Consider the following 21,161-nt stretch of genomic DNA (forward strand, 5'->3'; position numbering starts at 1 on the left):
TTCAAAAGAAACACATTGCGTTCAACAAAAGAAATTCAAAAACATTTAGAAATAAAGATCATTGATATCTTTCCTTGTCAAAAGGGCTATGAAGCTCAGCAAACCACCTTATAGTCCGGTAGATTCGGTTCGATTTGGTAGCATTTTCAGCTGTGTGGTCCGTTCACACTGCACTGTGTAAAATGACCCAAACCATTTGAAAAACCTGTTTCCCTCCTCACCTGTGGGGGCGCTGCATTAAGAACCACCAATGGAAACAACACAAAAACCTCTGAAGAAGACACTGAGCGCAGCGTCCTTCTTCACAAAATGTAAACAAAAATGGAGTAGCTTCAGATTTTAGTGGTTGAAGGATTTCTCTTTCCCCTGCTAGCTCAACGCTAGCATGTTTGTTTTGGTTGAATTTACCCAGAATGCCTAGCGCTGCAGTCCGCTTCCTACTATTGCAGCGGTCCACTTGGTGAATTAAGACTGAGGTTTTCTGTGGACCAGAGTTTGCTTTTTCAGTCTTCATCAGAGCTTGATTGCACATTCACACCTCCCCAAACGAACCGGACTTTTCAGGGAAAAACGAATTAGAGTTTGATTAAAATGGACTAAACAGGGCAGGTCTATGAATGCACCTTTAGAGGGCATCAACAACCCACCAAGAAGCTCACATAAAACGCTGGACTTTGACCAATTTATGATGCTGCTGCCATAAATAAAGTTCTGGCTGGATATTTGACCAATCATTTTGTCAGAATGGGTAAAATGCATTTAAAATTTTGTATTTTTGCACACTGTTTACATGATCAGTATAAGGCTCAGGTTAGAGATTTTCACTTTTATTCCTCCAAATATTGTAACCTTTTCTTCCCATCGTCATGGCGAAACAGTTTAATCTCCGACTCATCTCACCATGAAACTTTTCTCTTCACAAACAGCAGCTTAGGACTCAGAAAACAAACTTTCCTGAAGTCCCACATGAAATGAAAACCACATGTTTACAATCTGAGGCATTAGTGTTAATTGGTGTCCACTGCTCTTCATTCAGCTCCTAACTCTGTTACTGCATGGCGGATCTCAACTGAAAGATATTCTATTTTTGCCAAATGTTGACAGAACTTAAAATCCTCGCACTTTTAAACCTTTTCAATCAGCGCTGGGCACGGTTCTTTCTTCTGGCTTAAGATTATGTATGTTTGTGTGAAACCTGGCAAATCTCTATCAAAATTGATTCAAGAAATATTGTTTATTACACATACACTCATAAAAAAAGACCTCTGACCAGAATTGTAACTGAAGTGCATTTAAACACAGTGAGTCTGACAGCTTTCTCTCTTTAAGGACTTCACATCATCAACGTCTCTGACGCACTGCGTGGTAGATGATTCAGCAGACTGAAGCAGAACTACGACACAGTTTGTTGTTCACCGCGGTCAAATAATCAGGATCAGATCAGAAATATGCACAGGCCCTTTTCCTTTAGCTCCCTTTCCTTCCCTTATTGCTTTTGTCAGTTTTTCTCCCCTTGTAAGAACATCTGATCCTCCCTTTTCAATGCAGCTGGCTGTACTTCAGAGCAGACTTGACCTCCATCATGCTTCATGCCATTTTTAGGCAGATTTCTGGTGAGTGCTGGAGTTAAGGAAAAGGGGTCAAGTCAGGAAAAATGTGAAACATTTCCTGCCTTAAGGGTAATCAGGAGAGATTGGAAACAACTTTGAAATAACAAAGGCCAGAAAATTGTGATCAACAACATTTGAATTGTATTTGCTTACATCTTTTATTCTGTCCATTCATTATTTGTGTTAATTCATTTGAAAACTTGCAAGATTTTAGTTCAGTCTTTTAAAAAAATTAAAAGCTGCAAGATGTTCAATAAACAAGAAAAGTTCTATTATAATTATTATTGGGTTTGAGATTGGACCCACTCCTGCAAGTTAACGTTACCCAGTAGGTCTGTTGCAATAAGCAATAAATCAATTAATTACATGATAAATGAAAATGAGCTTAAAATTTTTCATTTGCATGATTTATTGTTTTTCTTCTTTCTCTCTTTCTACCAAAAACTGGATGATAAAAGTCTTCAGTCAGGTGTTTTGGTCTCAACTAAACCTTTTTTTGAAGGACAATTTTGTTTACAGAGACTTCATAATTAATTTCTTTTTGTTTTGTTTATTTATTTGGGATATTTAAAATGTCTTCCAGTTCCAGTGCTAAATGTTCATTAGAAATTACAGATTATTGATCTTTGAGAATGAGTTCTTGCATTATTATTACCATTATATTATATAACATTGTCTCAAAACAATATTATCATTTATCGCAATAACTTCTGGAGCAATTTATTGTCCAGCAAAATTTGTGTTTGTGACAGGATGAGGAATTTAACTAAATATTGGTGAGGATGAATGTATGTATTTGAAATGTATTATAGTTCCTGCTGTATAATCATTCCACCTCAGCTCAAATGCATCATTAAAACGGTCATATTTGTGTTTGTAAACATGACTTATTACAAAACTACCAGCTCTCTTCTCAGCTCTACAAAACCAACAGAATTCACAAAGTTTCAGATCAGTAATGGCACCTTTTTATATAGATATGTCAACAAACTAATTATCTTACCTGACAAAAACAAGCTGCCAAAGTCTATTAGAACAAAGTGAAGATGTTGCAGAGGTAGGGGATTATTTTGAGCACAAACATGCAAACGTTGCAAGACTTTGTCTTACATTTCAGAGCAATGAAGTATTGTTTTCAGGCCCATCCTCCTCCCTACGATACAATCATGGTTTTCTTGAGAATGACAACACGGCGCTTGTTTGGCCTTTCAACAGAGCCCACTTAACCCCTTATTTAAGCTGTGAATTTTCCATGAGCCATGCCAGCTACTATGACTCACATGTCAGACGCCATGAGTAAAACCTGTAAGGTTTACAGTCACCCACGCAGGGGCTGCGCCGTGGCTACTTCCTTAAGCTAAATTGGTGTTTTGGCACGAGGGGAGATGTGGGAAAGCTCAGAGATCAAATTGCATAAAAGCACGCTGCGCTGATGTTTGATAAACCCACGACTGTTTGGTGCGTAACAAGTAAGCATGCTGATCACTAATTTATGGGCTCTTTATGAGCGAACATCCTGAATTTATCCTGAAGAGGGAGGCGAGAGCCAACGGCGAACAGGAGAGGGGTGTTGAGTTACGCTTGGCCCGCTCATCTGCCCTCGCAACAACCTACGCTGTTTGTGCGAGTACAAGTGAAACAGCAACAAAGTTTGGGATGAATAATATTTGGACAAAAATATTTGTTATAGAATTGTTGGATATTGAAAGGATCCACAAATTCTTCCCTGACCCGTCTTGCCCAAATCGGCCCGATTCCAATCTTTTCACCTCCAAAAAATCTGATCTGTGCTACTTCCATATGTGGCACGAATTCAGATACGCACAGAGAAAGTAGTGCCACTTCAACATATTTTTACTCATGTAAAAGTAAAAAGTAGCCAAGAAAAACTCAAGTAAGAGTAAAACGTATTTGGTACTCAAGTACTGATTAACTGATCAAATGATCAATCATTTAAAAATGACATAATCAGATGGATCAAAATATAAAGTTAAGAGGAAATTTTGGGTTAATTCATATAAGTAACAAAAATTAACAAAATCGAGCAAGAAAAAAAAAAAAAATCCAAATTAATATCCTTCAATAAAAAACTGCAGGTCCGTGTCTGGTGAACTTTTGGTTAAAACATGTTTGTTTTTCATTCAATGGGCAGAAAATCCAGAAATTTTACTCAAGTAAAAGTAGAAAAACTTTATAATAAAATTACTCAAGCAAAAGTAAAAAGTACAGCATAGTAAAAATACTCCAAAAAGTATTTCTTTTTCAAAAAAGTAACTCAAGAGAATGTAATTAGTGTCTAGAATTTGCCCTGTAAATTCTAGACACTAACAGGTACCATAGAATTGCACAAAAATCCGTGAGGGACGACGGAGTCCCTGCTCGAAAGAGGTGTATGGAGCCTTGTGCTGGAAGCCCATTAAAATGCATCTACATCGTTTTAAACTGTGTGATTGTGAGCGTGAGTGGGAATAAAAATAGCAACAGGTATTTTGTTCCATATAACACAGTAGGAGTGTAACAGGTAAATCTTTTATGGATCCAAACTCGACTAAAAACCCACCTGTTTAGGATTGTATTTGAAACGTAATCAATTACAAATTTATTGATGGAACTTGACTTAATGTCGTGTTTTAATTGTTGATTCTATGTTGCATTGTGTTTCTGTGTTTGATATGATGTAAAGCACTTTGAAATGCCTTGCTGCTGAAATGTGCTATACAAATAAAATTTGATTTGAAATTTTAATTGAGTAAATATAACTAGTTGGATACGTATCCCATAGTTTTCAAAGTGATCTCAACAAAAACAATGGCTGAAAATTATGATTTTTAATTTATGAAAGAAGTTTAAATCACATCACAACTACACATCCAAACAGATTCTCTACAGGACTTGCAGTCAATAAGAATCTGTTGCTATTATTAGTTGTGCTTTCTTTTATTTATTTATTCATTGCCTTGTTATGAACTTGTGACGATACTGTCGGCTCTTATTGCTGAATAAACTTTAAAATTAATTCATAAATGACTCCATCCATTACTACTTTTGTAAACAATGTGCTGCTGTACAACGTCTACGTTTGTTTTCTGAGCAAGCGGGTCGCTTTGGGGTCGTAAATAGTCCACAGTTCACAGTTCATATCTGATTTTGGTCGGCTTTAATTAGTAGCCTGAACCTCCATGCCAAAATATAAAACAAACAAACAAAAAAACTCTAACATTTCAGCAAAACTCATTCAGAATTGAGCATCAAGACATGCTGTGTGAAAATTGGCAAGTCACTAAAATCTTTTTCACATGCGGGGAAACAAAAGTCTCTCCTGTCGACCCGAAGTTATTGCAAGTGAAATATATTAGCTACCAAATATTGCTATTTATATTTGCAGTATTGCACACATAAGTCTTGTAACGATGATTCCGCCTTAATATAAAGTAATTTTAAGAATATTCATTTAAAGAACAATGATAGTTTACAACATTTTTACATAAAATAATCTGAGAAGAGCAGTGTAAAATCATTTTCAGCCTCCCTGAGCAAATATTCTGCAGAACCAGCTCACATCGCAGTTCCAGATGGATCTAAAGAGTCTGTTTTCCAGTGTTAAAAAAGTAGATGCATTTTAAGATTAATCCAGGAAAATATCATGAGAAAATGAGTCTGTTTTGTTCACAGCTTTTGCTTATGCAACAAGAGAAACTTTACACATTCAGGATGGGAGAGGAAGGGAAGGAGGCGTGGAGTCGCGGCTCTCATGTATCTCCCAGTTTGGCTTAATTAAAGTGGAAACTGTGGTCATCATTACTGACCACAGGGTTCAATAAGTTACCATTACGCAACACACAGGGTGTGCCTTCTTCTTCCTACCTGAGCACTGTTACAAAATGAGTCAGGCTGAAGCAATGTGCAACATGTTATTTTTGTCGTAATGAACAAAATTACTCAATTGAGACTCAAATTCAAAGTCAGAACCCTTGACAATCTTAATTCAAATCACCGGCAGGTTATTAGAAAGAGCAGAGAAGAGCTTCTTTTAATCATATTTCTTGTCCCATTGCCCTTTGGAGCGACAGACAAACTTCTGACCTTTTTACAAATCAACAACTGAAATTTGGCCTTCTCCCATTAGATTAAAAACATTTGATAATTTGCCAGAAGAATGATTCCTACATGCTTTAAAATGAGTAAATAAAATAATTCTTGCTTATTTTTGCTCACTTAGTGTTATTGTTGGTTTGGGTAGGGGTTGCTATTTGTAATATTTCATGACTAAACAAGAATATGAACCAAAATAAATGGAAATGTAGAGAAAAAAATATCCAAATGGTTAAACTATACATGGAACATGAGGACTTTATGAATATTTACCTCCATAATTAATCAAAAATACTAAGAGAAGTGAAGTCTTATGCAAAAGTTTAAGCACACAAGTGTTTAGTTGTAACAAAATGGAACAAATGGAAGTAGAAAGTTATTTTTATGTATAAAAAATTAATGAGGAGGCCAATTACCCAGACAATAATCTTATTAATATGTTATCAAATCAATTTAAATAAAATATTACGCATTTTTATGACAGTTTTGCTTTTTTTTCTTTAAGTAAAACCAGAATAACAGGCTAGCTAGTCAGGCTATCTGCTCAGGTAGTGGTTCTGGTTTAACTTCCAAACCAAGACTGCTTAAGTTTTGAAACATTTCCAAAACATTTTCCAAACAGCCAGTGAACCAATATGCAGCAGCAGGTGGGGGAGGGGCAGCTCTGCTTTACTGTATTCGCCCTGCAATTGGAGAAAAGTCCAGAATATTTTCTTTGTATGGCATTAAGAAGACTTCAGACAACAGAAACAGCAAACTGGATAAACTTCAGAGATTTTTTTAAAAATCCGAAGCAAACTAGGGCAGCAAATGGCCGGCATGCTGAGATTAACCCCGGTGAACCGCAGCCATCGGTCTCTTTGGTGATGAGGCGGTTTTGTTCCTGCCTCATCACCGGGAAAAGCTGTCATCACAGTCGCTACATGGCTGTGGGCATGACTCACAGCGTAGCAAGCATGGAGCCGGCTGCTGCTGCTTTATCGGGTAATGTCAACACGGTTCGTTCAGAGGGGAGTTTAGGTGGCAGAACAGTAAACGGCAGGGATTGGCCGGATCGAGCTGACAGAGACAAAACTGAGACATGAAAACTTTCCACTCTGCTGATGCTTGCAGTGATGTAGCTTCTCAAAATACACCTTATCTGGATGTCTTAATATTAAACAACAACAAATCTATCTCCATTTTTTCAACATGTATTAGTTTTAATAATCAAATAATGTGTTTACTGCACTGGACAAATAACAGGTTGACTGCACAAGATAGTTTAAGATCTCCATTTGGAGGAACATATACACAGTGTATATGTACTGTGTATATGTACATATACATATTATATAAAATAAGGTAAAACAAAACTACAAATGAGGAACCCCATTCATTCATTTGAGTGAATGAATGGGGTTCCTCAGAGCTCTACTCTTGAGTCACTGTTATTTATTATTTATAAGATTATGGAATATTATAACATCTCTTACCATCTCTTGGCAATGTATTTGTTTATAATTACTATAATTAATGTTTCTTATGATTATTTTTCTGATTCATTTCTTATTTTCCAATGTAGTTTTTCCACTTTTGACCCTTCATTTCTGTTGAAATGAGGGTGAATTACAATGATACCACTGCCTTCTAATAAATTAGGAATTCATTGTTATGCGGTTACAAATACAGTCACTTTCTCCGTCTTTTTGAAGGTATAATTACGTTTTATTAAGGTGCAAAGACCACCGACTGCAGACTTTTAGATCCCTGTTGCTGTAATGCAGTAAACGCAACAGTAAATGTACTCTAATCTACACAAACTGTGTTCACTAGAGTCTCTGTCAGGTTCTACTGTTGTGTTTTTCAGCTTGTTGGTCTTTTGTTTCAAGTATCTCCTCTATGTGGATCATTTGAGTCACATTCATTAAAATTCAACCCACAAAAGAAAACAAACTGCTGTGAAATTAAAAACCTTTTAGAGTCGTAATGAGGGTTACCAGCTAAAGTTCTACATAATGACAACTAGCTATTCCCTTAGCTAGTTGTAATTATCAATTTACAATTCTCTATTTTTGTCAGTTCACCTGTTTAAACCAGGATCCTGAACTACACCATTCTGAGCTCAACACAATATGATTAACTGAGCCCAGCTGAGATGTAAAGAAGGTTTATTCTTTTCTCTCTTTCTCCCCTTTAAATTATTCTGCGCTAAAGTCAAGCACGTGTCTTTATCTCAATCTAATCCAGACCCTCACCACTGGATAGGATTTGGGTGAAAATCACAAAAACTAGGTCGCCAAGTAACAATGCTATACCAAAATAGACTCTGCTGGAATTATTAAGAAATCAATTTCTTAACAATTTGGAGCCTCGTGTTTAATTACTGATCTCCTTAAGAAGGGAGGAACGGTAACTAAACTGGTGGGAGCACAAGGGAGGCAGACTGTGGAGGCGGTAAAATATCTCGCCGTTTTCTCGCTGCAATCTCTTCCTTATCACATTTAGAGATTTTTCCATGACTGTTAAAAGTTAAAAGTGAATTTTCCATTGGAGTAAGCAACGACTGACTGTCTGCATTCTGCTGAAACGCAGCCAAACGTTTCCAACAACAACAAAAATGAGGGTGTTTCCAGCACTTGATTTTCGGACTCTAGTGGTTTTTACCAACCTGTAGAACAGCAACAATAATCGAATTTTAATATAATTATCACCCACCGTTAAAATGCAACAAAAACAAAACTATCTTCCCTGTTTTTAAAGACGTTACGTTATATCTATAATTGTTAAATTTGGTGAAAGTTCAGTAATTTACATATTAAACTGAATTTTTTTTTAGTAAATATAGCAGCCAAAACAAAACCCAATATAATAAAAAATACAATAAATAATATATATAAAATAAGGTAAAAACTAGAATCACTAGAATCAACACAACAAATAAAATGTTTGCTATGAGTATTAAGCACTTCACTACAGATAATTTTAATAATTATCATTTTATTTTACTAAATTTAGAATAAATTTAATTCATATAAATAAAGAAATCATAAAAAATGAAGGTTTTATTCACATGGTTAAGATAGTTTTAAAATATCTTCTGCACAGAATTTGGCTCTCCACTTATATTAAATTAAAAAAAAACTTCTAAGAAATGCTAACTTGCTAGCCCAACATAATTAAAAATATAGTACATATACGCATTATATAAAATAAGGTAAAACAAAACTACAACCAACAGAACAAATATTTAAGATAAATTATCATATTAATTCTTATTTGAAGGTTATAATATATTTTTAATCTTACGACATCTACATTGCACAGTGTAGCTCTCCAAGTTTGAAATCTATTACACTTTTAAAAAATAAATTAATATACCATAACTACAAAAAATAAAAAATGTATTCAGAATAAAAAAATTTCACATTATCTGTTCAAGAAAATCTAGCTCTCCGCCTATGTTGAATTTTTAATAAAAATTTAATTTACTCCTCTAAGCAATGCAAACCTGCTAGAATAACCTGTAAATGATTGATACCTGCATCCCTGGCTTACTATTTAGAAATAAATACAAACTCTGGGAATGGCAAAACAACAAAAAAACGTTTGTCTGTCTCTAAACAGTGCAGGTGTTATTACAGTGGAATCAATACCTTGAATAAGGAGCTGTATCGACAGGGGGCCGACACGCCGGCGCTGCTGCCATTCCCTGCAGGCCTTTGTGTCCACATTAGGGAGCTTGAAATCAGTTTATGGTATTTGGGGACACATTAATCCTCTTAGCACCAATTTGGTCATTATGGATTTTATTGAGGCAGGAGCTTTTCCTCCTCTGCAGCACTTAGGCGTGGGCCTGAACGGACACATGCTCGCAAACCTTCTCCTTTGACACTCTTAACATACAAGTATGAAAACAGGCTCCCACGCAGACCCATGCACTTTAGAGGGACTCTAATGCAAAGTGTTACACAACATCACATAACGAGGCAAGAGCATGCCACAGGAACAGGTTTCACCCAAGAACACAGGGATACATACTGCCTAATCTCCTCCTTTTTAAGAAGTTTCTGTCTGATTACTGGTTTTAATATAACTTGAGTCGTAGTATAATGATAATATAATGAGTCATAGTTGACTAATTTTCTATCAGGGGAGAAAAATGGCTCCAACCTAAGTGTTGAAGTCCAAGAAGTTTCTTTATGTGTTATAAGTGCTATCTATCGAAGCATAGATAGCACTGGCAGAAAAACGTTTCATATCAGTCAGTATCACTAATTATTGATTAGTTTTTTGTTTTAAATATATGAAATAATGCCAAATTGGTGTAGTGACCTCTAGTGTTTTATCTGGAGTTTATTTTATTTTTTTAAAATCAGTTATGAGGCACAGTAGCAAAACCTGAAACTGCTGCCGGCAAGTTACCTGGCAACCAGCTGTTGCTAGGTAACCAAGGAAGTTGATTCCACCAAACTTAGCTAACGCCTTTTCTTTGCCTAAGAAAATATAATAAATATAATATAAAAAAATACAATAAATAATATATATAAAAATATAAAATAAGATAAAAACTCAAATAAAATGTTTACTATAAATATTAAGCACTTCATAACTGATAATTTTAATAATTATGTTATTTTACTAAATTTAGGATTGCTGAAGCCTTTTCTTTGCCTAAGAAAAGGCTGTAGCTAAGCCTTTTGCTGTGTGGTTCTAGATCATAGTTCAGTATTGAATATTCTATCACATATAGCAATGTATATTGTTATTGATTTATTGTCCAGCCCTAATCGATCATGATTGATCAAGAGAAAACTGATTGATTTATTGATACAAACATATTTGTGCAGAGTAAGACCAATAAACTCCAGTTACCATGTGACGAAATTTCCTCCTTCCCCATTTTTGTTGAGTTAAAAGCAGAACTCTACCTTCCATTGCAAGACCTTCTAGAGTTGTCTGATTACTGCGCAGGCCTTTTTGTCACACTGGTAACCGGACCCCCCATCCAGGAGACGGTCCTTTTGTTCTACGTCACCATAACGGACGCGGATCCAACCCTTTATTTGACACATGAGTCCCAGCGCTTCTCTAGGGTTTCAGGTCCAACATGAACTCCCCCTCTCCACCTGCCCGGCGGCCGGACCGAGAGGAGAGGGCACACCTGAGCCTCCGAGCTCAGAGTCAGGATCGCTCAACCCTGCCAAGACCCAGATCTGGTTTCCTTCCAGCGCCGAACACGACACCGGCAACCGTCTGGGTACATCGGCTCTATCCTGCTAAACGCCAAACAGCTGGTCAGGGTCCGACAAAACTACAGTTTTAAAGGCCGGTTTGAAATTTTATTAACATTTAAAAAGGCTTTATGATTAATTGATGTACATCAGTTAATCATACATCGACTGCCAGTAGTAATTTTGCTGCACATTAAATTGTTCCAGAAGTTATTGCGATAAACGATGATGTTGTTTTGCATTATTATATTTTTGAGGAATATAATAATGCAAATTCCCAAATATCAATAAAACTTTAAATTCTGGAACTGGAAGACATTTTAAATATATAAAATAAATAAACAAAAACAACAGAAACGACAAGTGAAATGAATTATGAAGTTCTTCAAAAAGGTTTAGTTGAGGACAAAGCACCAGACTGAAGACTTTTACGATACAGTTTTAGGAAGAAAGAGAGAAAAGAGAAAAATGATAAGTACTGCAACTGGAAGTTATTGAGCTCATTTTAATTTATCGTGCGGTTAATTGATTTATTGCGACAGTCCTAACAGCCAGTAATATGACTTTAAAATGCCAGACTGTAACATGGTAAACAATTTGAAATCTGTTTTGCTCTTATCGTAAATTTTTATTCTTTTTTTGGCCTCTGGTTTTGGATGCTGTGCAGCTGGAAGGATTTCTGCTTTCCTTTTATTTTTTTTTACTTCTGTACAGCAGTCGATGCGTAACCGTGGCAACAAGATTTTGTTTTTAAAACTGGGAGCGGCTGATTAGAATCTAAAAAGCCCAATTAATAGCTGAAGTTTCAAAGACAGAGGAGTTGAATTGGACACGTTAAGGATGCAGACGGTCAGATGGAGATTTAAACAGGAGCAGCAAAAGCAAATGACGTGGATTAGCTGTCATCCAGGACATGTTAGCGGTTAGCAGGTCATACAGCAACAGTGTCTTCAGTCAGAGGCCTCTTAAGATACGCTCCAAAACTGACTGCTACTGGAGATTTTTTCTGTTCACAGCATCACTCTTGTGAGATAATTTACTGATATGAGTTACAACTATCCTAAATGGAAAATGAATTTCCATTTAGGATAAATTAAGTATTTTTGAATTTGAATTAAATAGAATTTTAATTGGATCTTGCTTGTCTTAGCTGATACTGATTTCTGGTTTTCTTTAATAAAGTCTGACCTGCTAAATCCGATTTCAATCGACAGTACTGGTTTGATCAGATTTTTGCTAACACGTCATTGTGCGTCATGATGTTGATATGTTTATCCGCTGAAAATGGACAGACTTCTGAGCTTTGATGGGTTCCATTAAAAGGGTAAAACATTCTTGTAACTCAAATAGAGCAACTATCAAAGGACGGTTACCGTCATCTTATATAAAGCTGCACAGACGGAAAAAATAGCATCGAAAATGTCAGCAGAAATCCCTTCTGTTTGACTGAACAAACAGCACACAAGTCAATAAATGACTCCTTCTGTGTCTGAAGTGACATCATTACAGCCAGACATATGAAAGAAGACACAGACAGACAGGTTGCAGGACAAACAGAGAGTGACCCGAGTCGACGGAAATTTTCTCCCCGAGTCTTCAGTGAAGGCGTGTTTATGTGTGTGTGTTGGGGTGTGTGTGCGTGTGTTTGCTGACAGAGACGTTTCTCGGCCTGTAAGTCCGCTGACTCACTGTTGTGGTTGAGGTGTGTGTGTGTGTGTGTGTGTGTGTGGAGCGTGTGACTGCATCTGTGTTACTACAAAACTTCAGTTTGTGGGAGCTGAAAATGGCCGTCCTGCTTATGCTTGCAGTGGTTTTATGGTGGAAACAGGGAGAATTATAAATAAATTATTTGTCAGTAATGGACCCAAAACCTTGCAAATATGGAATGTAAATCAATAAATGGATCTAAAGCAGGAGTCAGCAACTTTTTCAATTCAAAGAACCTCAAAGTAGACAAATTTAATAAACATGCACTAAATTAAATGTTTTATTTTGAAGATTAAAGATGTTAAATTAAATTTAGCACTATTTGGAACCATTTTCTAACTTTCAAAAGAAAAAAGATAATAATTTGTGAGTCCTTTCCATAAATATGCAAAACAACCTCCACTAAATATATAAAGCACATAAAGAAGTCAATTATTTACTAAAAGTTCTTTGTATTATTGCTATGCTTCATTTGCAAAATTTGCATAGAAATGCAGAGAAAAGCTAAAACTACTTTATTTTCTTTATAATTAAAAACATTTCATTGGGGTTTTTTTAGAGCCACACTCTAAGATATGCAAGTCTGCCCTAAAAAATTGAGAATCATAAAAGTTCATTTGCTACAGCAATATAATTCAAAAAGTAACCATAATTTAGGTTAATTTACTATTTAAATCATTTATTTTTCTGTTAAAATGATTTTACAGCAGAAATATATTATGTTATGGCCTACACAGCATGCGGAAGGTTGCTTGTCTTCGAAACCTTCCAGAAGGATGGGAAGCTACATTTCCAAAAAGGATTGCTGTCCACAAAGTGCTAAACATATGAATGGAAAGTTGAGTGGAGGGAAGAAATGCACCAACAAAAATTCAAGAGCCCTAAAAGGGTTGTGAGGCAAAGCCAAGAGTCCAGTCTGGAGGCACAAGGTGCAGACTGCAGAGGAAGTCAGAGCTGCAAGAGCCGCCGCAGACAGACGTATCCATGACAACAAGGGTTACAACTGTCATTTTATTTGTATTAATCTACCTTTTCATGATACGTTAATTTATTGAGATGACGTCAGATTTAACCGTAACCATAACGACATGCATGTGGCCTGTGCTCCGTCACAGATCCACCGCCTGTCAACATGCAGTGACCTTCACAGTTTGTCCTGCGCCGTCATCTGCTGATGCCAGCACATTTTCCAGGTAACATTAGTGTTGTGACAAACATGACGGCCTCCGTCGTCAGCTCAACTCAACACGACAACAAACTGAGCCGCCGCTATGACTTCACTAAAGCAGAAAGAAAAAAGCTCTTCTGACTGGTGCCACCAGCTCTGGGGTTACTGCACAAAAACAACCTGTTCAGTCCAGAACCGCTCCGTTCGGCTCATTCATGATATAAACAGCAGGGACCTGAGCCAAGCCGCTTCACCGGTGTCAAAACAATGGCTCCACAGAACCGTGGCCACTCACAAGGCATCTCTGCTAATTTTAAACCCGGCTATTTGCTTTCCTTCCATTCAAGAAACAAACGCCTAATCTTTCCCTGGAAGATCTAAATATAGCAGCAAACCTCAGACCGGGTCTGATTGTCCATCCTCAGCCATCACATTAATAAACACAGGAGCAGAGCTGATTAATCAAATTAATTGCGATGAATCAACTAATTAACTAATTTAGTAACTGATTAATCGTTAACTGGAGTATACGGACTCCAAAAAGGCCAATTTGCTGAAAAAAGCATAGCAGTAGCAGTAATTAAGCCAAAACTGTACAGCTTTAGCTTCACCCGGTTCAAATTAGTCAAAAGTCTGATTAGTCTTAGTTAGGACTGTTGCAATTAAATCAATTAATCACATAATAAATTAAAACCAAGTCAATAATTTCCATTTGTGTGATTTATTGTTTTTTCCTTCCTACCAAAAACTAGACGGTAAAAGTCTTCAGTCTGGTGTTTTGCTCTCAGCTAGCTTCTTTTTTGGTGGAAAATTTTGTTAACAGAGACTGCATAATTCATTTTATTTATTGTTCCTGTTTTGTTTATTTATTTTGGATATTTAAAATGCTTCCCAGCTGCAGTGTTAAATATCCATTAGAATCATTTCATTATTATGCATTGCATCATTATATCACTTAAAAATAGTTTCAAAACAAAAATAACTTCTGGGACAATTTATCGTCCAGCATAAATTTGCTGTAACAGGCCTAGTTTTAGTTGAAAACTAATCTATTAAGCACCTTTTGCTGTCCAATTAATCAGATTAAACAGATTAGCCCATTACTATATTCATGTTAAGTAGAAAGAGCTGAGTTTTCACATGTTGATGCTAGAAGTATATTCTTCTTTTGCTTCAAATAAGTATTCACTAAAATTGTTTTCTATTAAAGCATTTTAGGCATTAGAAGTGTTTGTTTTCATATTTAAAAGTAGAGTTGAATTATTTGTTTATTTGCATCGTTTAATGAATTTAAATGAAAAGAATCTGCAGAATCTTCCCATTTTGTTTTCCAATTAGTCGATTATTCATCAAAAATAATCGATATTTATTAATAATTGTTAGTTGCAGCCCTAACAGGAGCCTCAGATGGGGTGAGATCATGCGAAAATACAGCAGGTTGACAGCGAGGTGAGCTCAATCAGACGTCCCAATGTGCGCCGTTTTAATCTGTCCTCTTCCAAAGATCTCTCCATCGCCAACTGTGTGCCAGAAACCAGGATTAGTGGTGTTCTTTACGCCTTTTAGAAAGTCAGCCCTCTGTCTGCTCTTTTAATTGTCCACAGGGCTTCTACTTTTTGGGCTAAATCTGGAACAGGTGGATGGAACAGGAGGGTTTAGTGACGATAATAAACACTGAAACTTGAGTTAACTTCATTTTTCTTTAATTCTCTCTCTCCTCTCAGGCCAATCCTGACTACAATGACTCAGATCGGTCTTAAAAAAGAAAAAAAACGCGCACGCTGTCCCACTGGTGCCTTTCGCATCAGCCGCTCTGCAGTGGACTCGGGCAGTAAGGAGAGTTGGGAACGAACGCAGCAGCTGCCGGGCTCAACGGGAGAACGCACAGTGAGTGGTCAGCACCCGTTGTTTGTGCGCTCCAGATATTTTCAGTCCCATCAAACAACAAGCTCGTGACATCCTGAACAGAAGGAGCGAATGTGTCGAACTAGAGAAGCAAACGCAGCTGCCAGAAAAATGACAAACAAGGCAGCCGAGGTCTGAATTTGAATCTGAGCACTGACGTAATCTACAGCGAGTAATAAGTTGCATTAAAAAGCTATAAAGTGGAATGCTTGCAGAAGTTAAAATGTTCACATAGGGTCAGCTTTACCTGCAGCTGCTTCTCTAATCTTCCATTTATGATTAGAGACAGTGGGAAAACATGCAACTGCTGTATTTTTAATCAAGAGACATTGGTTGCAATTAAACCACATTTTCCTTTTTCTCCATCTGTATCATCATGATGCTCCATCGGTTTCCATGACACCTCAATCTGCAGGGGCATCAAGGGCAGAGAGAGTCATTCCAAATGCGTAAAGATATTATTTGGTAATATGAATGCAAAATGTAGTTGCATGCAAGCAATCCTCTGCGATTTCAATATCGTAGCTGCAGCTAAAGCTGAAAGGTGTTCGGGTTTAGATAATCCTCACACCAAATCAATCTTTATTCATAAAGATGAATATGGATTATATTAATACTGTTGCAACAATACAGCAGTTTGCACAATCTCTCCTTTAAATGCCACTTTTTTGGTGGTGCACCTGCAATGCTGCTGTGATGGGAGGGCAGAGCTAGACAGGAGGGGGGAGGAAAGGAGTGTGTGTGTGTGTGTTTCTGTCTTCGACTGCGTCTAAAACCGACCCCACTTCTTTCCCCTGCATGCGTCTTTCATAAATCCCACTATCCATATCAAATCCATCTTTTCCCAGCGCTGACACTTGTCCCGCAAAGCCATGTCGGCTCCCGCATTCAGAGAATTGAACCAAACACTCTCCGTGTTCGCGTTTCATTCATCGCCGTGCAGGGGGCGCGGCGTCGGTGCGTCTTGGAGAGCTGCGGATCCCATTGATAAAAATCCTCGCCTGGAGGGGGGGGGGAAGGGCTGCATTCAACGTCACCAAGACATGCATGCATCTATAGGGCAGCATGCAGCAGCAGCAGCAGCAGCAGCAGCTGGTGCACAGCCGCAAAGCTAAGGGCAAACTCAACAATTTGGGTCACAATGTGTAGGATGCGGAGCGTACCTGCATTTTGTCTGACGTAAACACCTCGGTGTCTACCTCGCAGGCGATGATGGTCACCATCTCCAGTTTCATATTTATGGATGGCATTCCCCTGTGTGGTTGGTAGGAAAAACGCAACGGAGCCAAAACTCTGCTCGTTCCTGCCAGCGGGTCGCAGAGAAAGCGCTCTCCTCCGGGAGGAGCTGAGGTAGCGTCCAGAGAGACGGAGAGCTGCAGCAGCCGGACTCCTCACTGCACTGAAGCGCCGCTCAGAGTGATGCTGCAGCAGCCGGACAGATCTCACTCCCTCTCCGGCCCTCCCCTCTCCCCCCGGTTCTGACTCCACATTGACGTCATCATCAGCCTTACGTTAGTCCGGGTTTACGCCACTATACCGAGCTTGCTTGCTGCTCGACGATCCGAGCAGGGCGCACTGCAGAATTCACCGTCCGGATTTTTCCGCTTCATCTTGTTATTATTACCGTTTTATGCTTTCAGGGCTGCCGCGCGGAGAAATGTGGCGCAAACATTTGAGGGAATAAATTAAGAAATGGCGCAGCTTCAAAATAAAACAGCGGAGAGGCTGCTGCCTTAAATCAGCATTTTTTAAGCTGCCAAAAAAACAAACAAACAAACACATTTTGGACTCCAACGCAGTGAGAACATATGTAAATCTGTGAGAATAATGTCACAATATTTCGAGAATATAAAGATAATAATCGAATATGACTTTATTCTAATAATACTACTTGTATTTTTATGACTTTATTCTTGTATTTTTTTAAAAACCTTTCTTAGTGTTACGGTCATATTCATAATATCGAAAATAAAGTATTCACACCCTTTGAAATTTGTCCAATTTTGCCATGTTGCAACCATAAACCACTTTTTTCCACTTTCGGGATTTTAGGCAAAAATCAACACAAAGTGTCTTTAATTAAAAAATCTGAAAAGTGTGGTGTGCAATTGTTCCCAGAGAAATCAGGCACAAAATAATTCTTCACGTAGTTGAACATTTATATTCATGCTCTTATTTTGACGGGGGCGAAAACTGTTTACGCAGCAGATCCATTTCCTTTCCGCAAGTTGTTTGTTTCCCCCCTAATAACTTTACATCAAACAAGAAACATATAGGAACAAATAAAAACAAAAGACGAACAATAAAAAACAAGATACACTAAGGAAATTATAGAGCATGTCAAAATTAAACTGATGTTTGAGGTTTGTAGTCTTTCAGAGGCAGATATAATTTGAATTTAAGTTAGCGTTTAGCATTAGCTTCCTCTAAATTCCTTGGTGCAGCGCTTTAGAGTCATTTCACATGTTTATCCAGTAAAGCAAAAAGAATAGAAATGTGACCTTGCTTTTGAACATAAACATACATTAAAAGGACACAAAGGAATTAAACTTTTCTCTATAAGATTTGCACCTTTCTACATGAAGGAACTTTAAGTTTCAGTTATTTTTTCTCTCTTGCATCATCATATTGAACCACAGCTTTAGCTACGTTGTCAGAACTGCTCAGCCTCATGAACGTTTCTTCCCCCTGTAAAGGCAAAATTGCATAACAAAGCGCATGTGACGCTTTATAACTGCAGTTGACACAGCTTGAGGTATCAGAAAAACGAAATGATCAGCAGTCGTGTAAATGTGCTGCATGCTAAAAGTGGTTGATGACACTAAAACCCAAATTACAGGTGTGTGAATTTTCTCTCTGTTATGATTCAGAGGTGGAATCTTTGAAAGAACATCTTTCAAGCTCTTCTTTAGCTGGATTGTTGATTTTAGATGAGCTGTGTTCCCTTCATTATCCTGTTAATCTGAGTTTCCAATACAACAGAAGAACAATCATTCCAAAAATTCCCAAACCCATTACAGAGCTGCATAACAATCCATGTCTCCTCCGCATCACTGAGATCATCTCTCTTACCAGCCCTTCATTTCATAACGATAATAATAATTGCTCAAGCAGCTGAGACAGCTAAGTCTCCATGAGCCATTAATATTGAGGCCCTAAGCGGTTAGAGTTATTTATGTCTTCGTGTGTGTTAGGCAGCGTCCAAACTGAGCAGACGGAGAACATGAGGAAGATATGGGCAAATGACCGTGACACGCCTCCAGCAGACGATCTGTCAGTCACTCCAGTTTGGAAAAATCTGCCTGTAAACGGCAAAACTGGCCACACACATCAGGAAGTGCGACACGTCTTCCCACAAGCAGAGCGCCGTCAGATTCTTCCTCTCCTGGGAGGAAATCTTTTCATTTCTTCAATTCTCTGCGCTGTGAGAAGGCAGCACGGTGGATGTAATGCGACAGGTTTAGACATTCTTTCCAAAGCCCTCTCACAGCTCATTAATCATGCGCTCAGAGGTAACAAAGCAGTGCGACAGTGTCATCTTTACTTTCAAATCCTCTCTGTTTTTTGGAGGATAATGAAGCCTCCAGCTCGTCAAAGGTTCTGATCATTTATTTATGCCATATAGGGACAAAGTTTTATAAAGGTTAGGGACAAACATTCAAAGTCTGGAGAAACCTAAGTGAAAGAAAAGCTTCCTGGTGCATAAAAACTTGGACCATCATCTTCTAAGTTTGCTGCTTTTGAGGGTGCGTTCATACCGGCCATCTTTAGTCCAGTTTAATCAAATTCTATTTGTTTGGGGAGATCTCGGTTCGGTTGAAGTTGAACTTTGGTGCGGTTCAAGTCCATATGTGAACATCAAGCGAACTGGAGATCGTTCCAAATGCATTAAGCGGACTATAGCACAGGGCATTCTGGGTAAATACATCCAAAACAAACGCTAGCATGTCAAGACCTCGCAGAAGAAATGACTTTTTCCCAAAGACAAAAGAGAAATCCTACAACCGCTAAAATATGACGCCACTCCATTTCTGTTTACATTTTGAGAAGAAGGAAGTTGCACTCGTTCCCTGGCTATTTTTTTGAGGTTTTTGTGTCATTTTCTGCAATAGTTCTTGGTTTAGCACCCCCACAGGCAAGGAGGAGAACATGTTTTTCAAATGGTTTGGATCGTTTACACAGAAGAGTGTGACAGCAAACTGCAGCAGCTGAAAATGCAATAAATGTTGCAATTTTAGTCCTCAATCTGAGTAAACACCGTCAGTTATCCTGGTTTTTTTCAATTTTATCCAATGCAGTCTAGCTTAGCCTGTTCAGCAGAGACTGTAGAGTGGCACAAAGAGCAGTGGCTTCTTGTTTGTTTCAAATGAACTTCATTATCTTATAGCAATAACCTGAGTAAACACAAAAAGCAGTTTTGAGTAATTTATTTATGGGAAAAAAAATCATAAAAATGAAACAATTGCTATCAAGCCTTAAATCACTGGAGAAATTTTTGCCACACAATCTTTATCTGAGCCATGTTGGTGGAGGGTCTGAGCTTCAGCTGTCTGTTTTATTTATTGTCACATCATCCCAAGCAGATTTAAGGCTGGACATTGACTAGGCCACTCTAAAATTATTCTTTTGTTTTTGTTTATTGTGCCATTCAGAGGTGAACTCCTGATGAATAACTTCAACTTCAGTATAAAAGTGCAGAAACCCGTGAATTGACATATTAATTTCTATCTGCTGTATAGCAGCAGGGATGAACAGCTCTGCTGCTTCATGAAAACAAAATGGCTTTCCATGGGTTTTCTCCACAGTCTGACTTCTTCTTACATTGGGTAAAATTATGCAAAACACCAGGTCTATTGGACTGACATATGGTTTCAAGCAGAGAGATTTTTTTACAGGCTGGCATACTGAGATTGTTCTTCAATTTTATTTAGTTTTTTTGGTGAAACAAGAACAACATGACCTGATTTTCTAGCTTAACACAGCTTGTAACAGTTTCAGCAGACAGGAGGCATGAAGTATTCTTTTGTTTGTGCAAAGAATTGTGAATGAAGAAGAGGAACAGCAGGGCTTTGAGAATGAGGCCAGAGAGAAAGAAAAGTGCTTCATCAACCTGGGTGATCAATTGTTCTTATCAGGTGCGACAGAACCGATCAGAGGAATGCAAAGTAGAATGTAATGCCCTGTGTGGCGCAATGGTGGCAAGGGACGGGCTGTAAATAAAAACATCGCACCAGCATGGATGGTGTTTGTCATTTTGTAATATCCTGATTTATTTTATTTCATGTAAAATTCATGATAGCTAGAGATGTATTCTCATTCTAAGGACGTTATCTAACAGTTTGTGTCACTAAAAGCATGCTGAGAAGGTAATGTTGGGAACAATTACATATCATTTAGTTGACTTTGATTATTTTGTATCTTTGAAATTAAGCTTAAGTGATTGTCGAACCCTAGCGGTGTGTTACA

The 21,161-nt window shown here is 37.8% G+C and overlaps 1 protein-coding gene across 3 annotated transcripts in view; it reads right to left on the minus strand.

Annotated features, from left to right (window-relative positions):
• Nucleotides 1-21,161, minus strand: part of rcan3 (regulator of calcineurin 3) — a 46,281-nt gene that overhangs the window by 10,336 nt on the left and 14,784 nt on the right. Inside the window, exon 1 of one of the 3 annotated variants that reach the window (XM_032546922.1) lies at nucleotides 16,859-17,172. The exons of the other annotated variants lie outside the window; for them this stretch is intronic. Coding sequence (XP_032402813.1) covers nucleotides 16,859-16,945 — 87 coding nt within the window. The 5' untranslated portion in view covers nucleotides 16,946-17,172. Of the gene's footprint in view, nucleotides 1-16,858; nucleotides 17,173-21,161 lie in introns of those variants that run through there. 3 annotated transcript variants of the gene reach the window in all.

Source organism: Xiphophorus hellerii, chromosome 19 (assembly GCF_003331165.1).
Source record: "Xiphophorus hellerii strain 12219 chromosome 19, Xiphophorus_hellerii-4.1, whole genome shotgun sequence".
Lineage (NCBI taxonomy): Eukaryota > Metazoa > Chordata > Actinopteri > Cyprinodontiformes > Poeciliidae > Xiphophorus > Xiphophorus hellerii.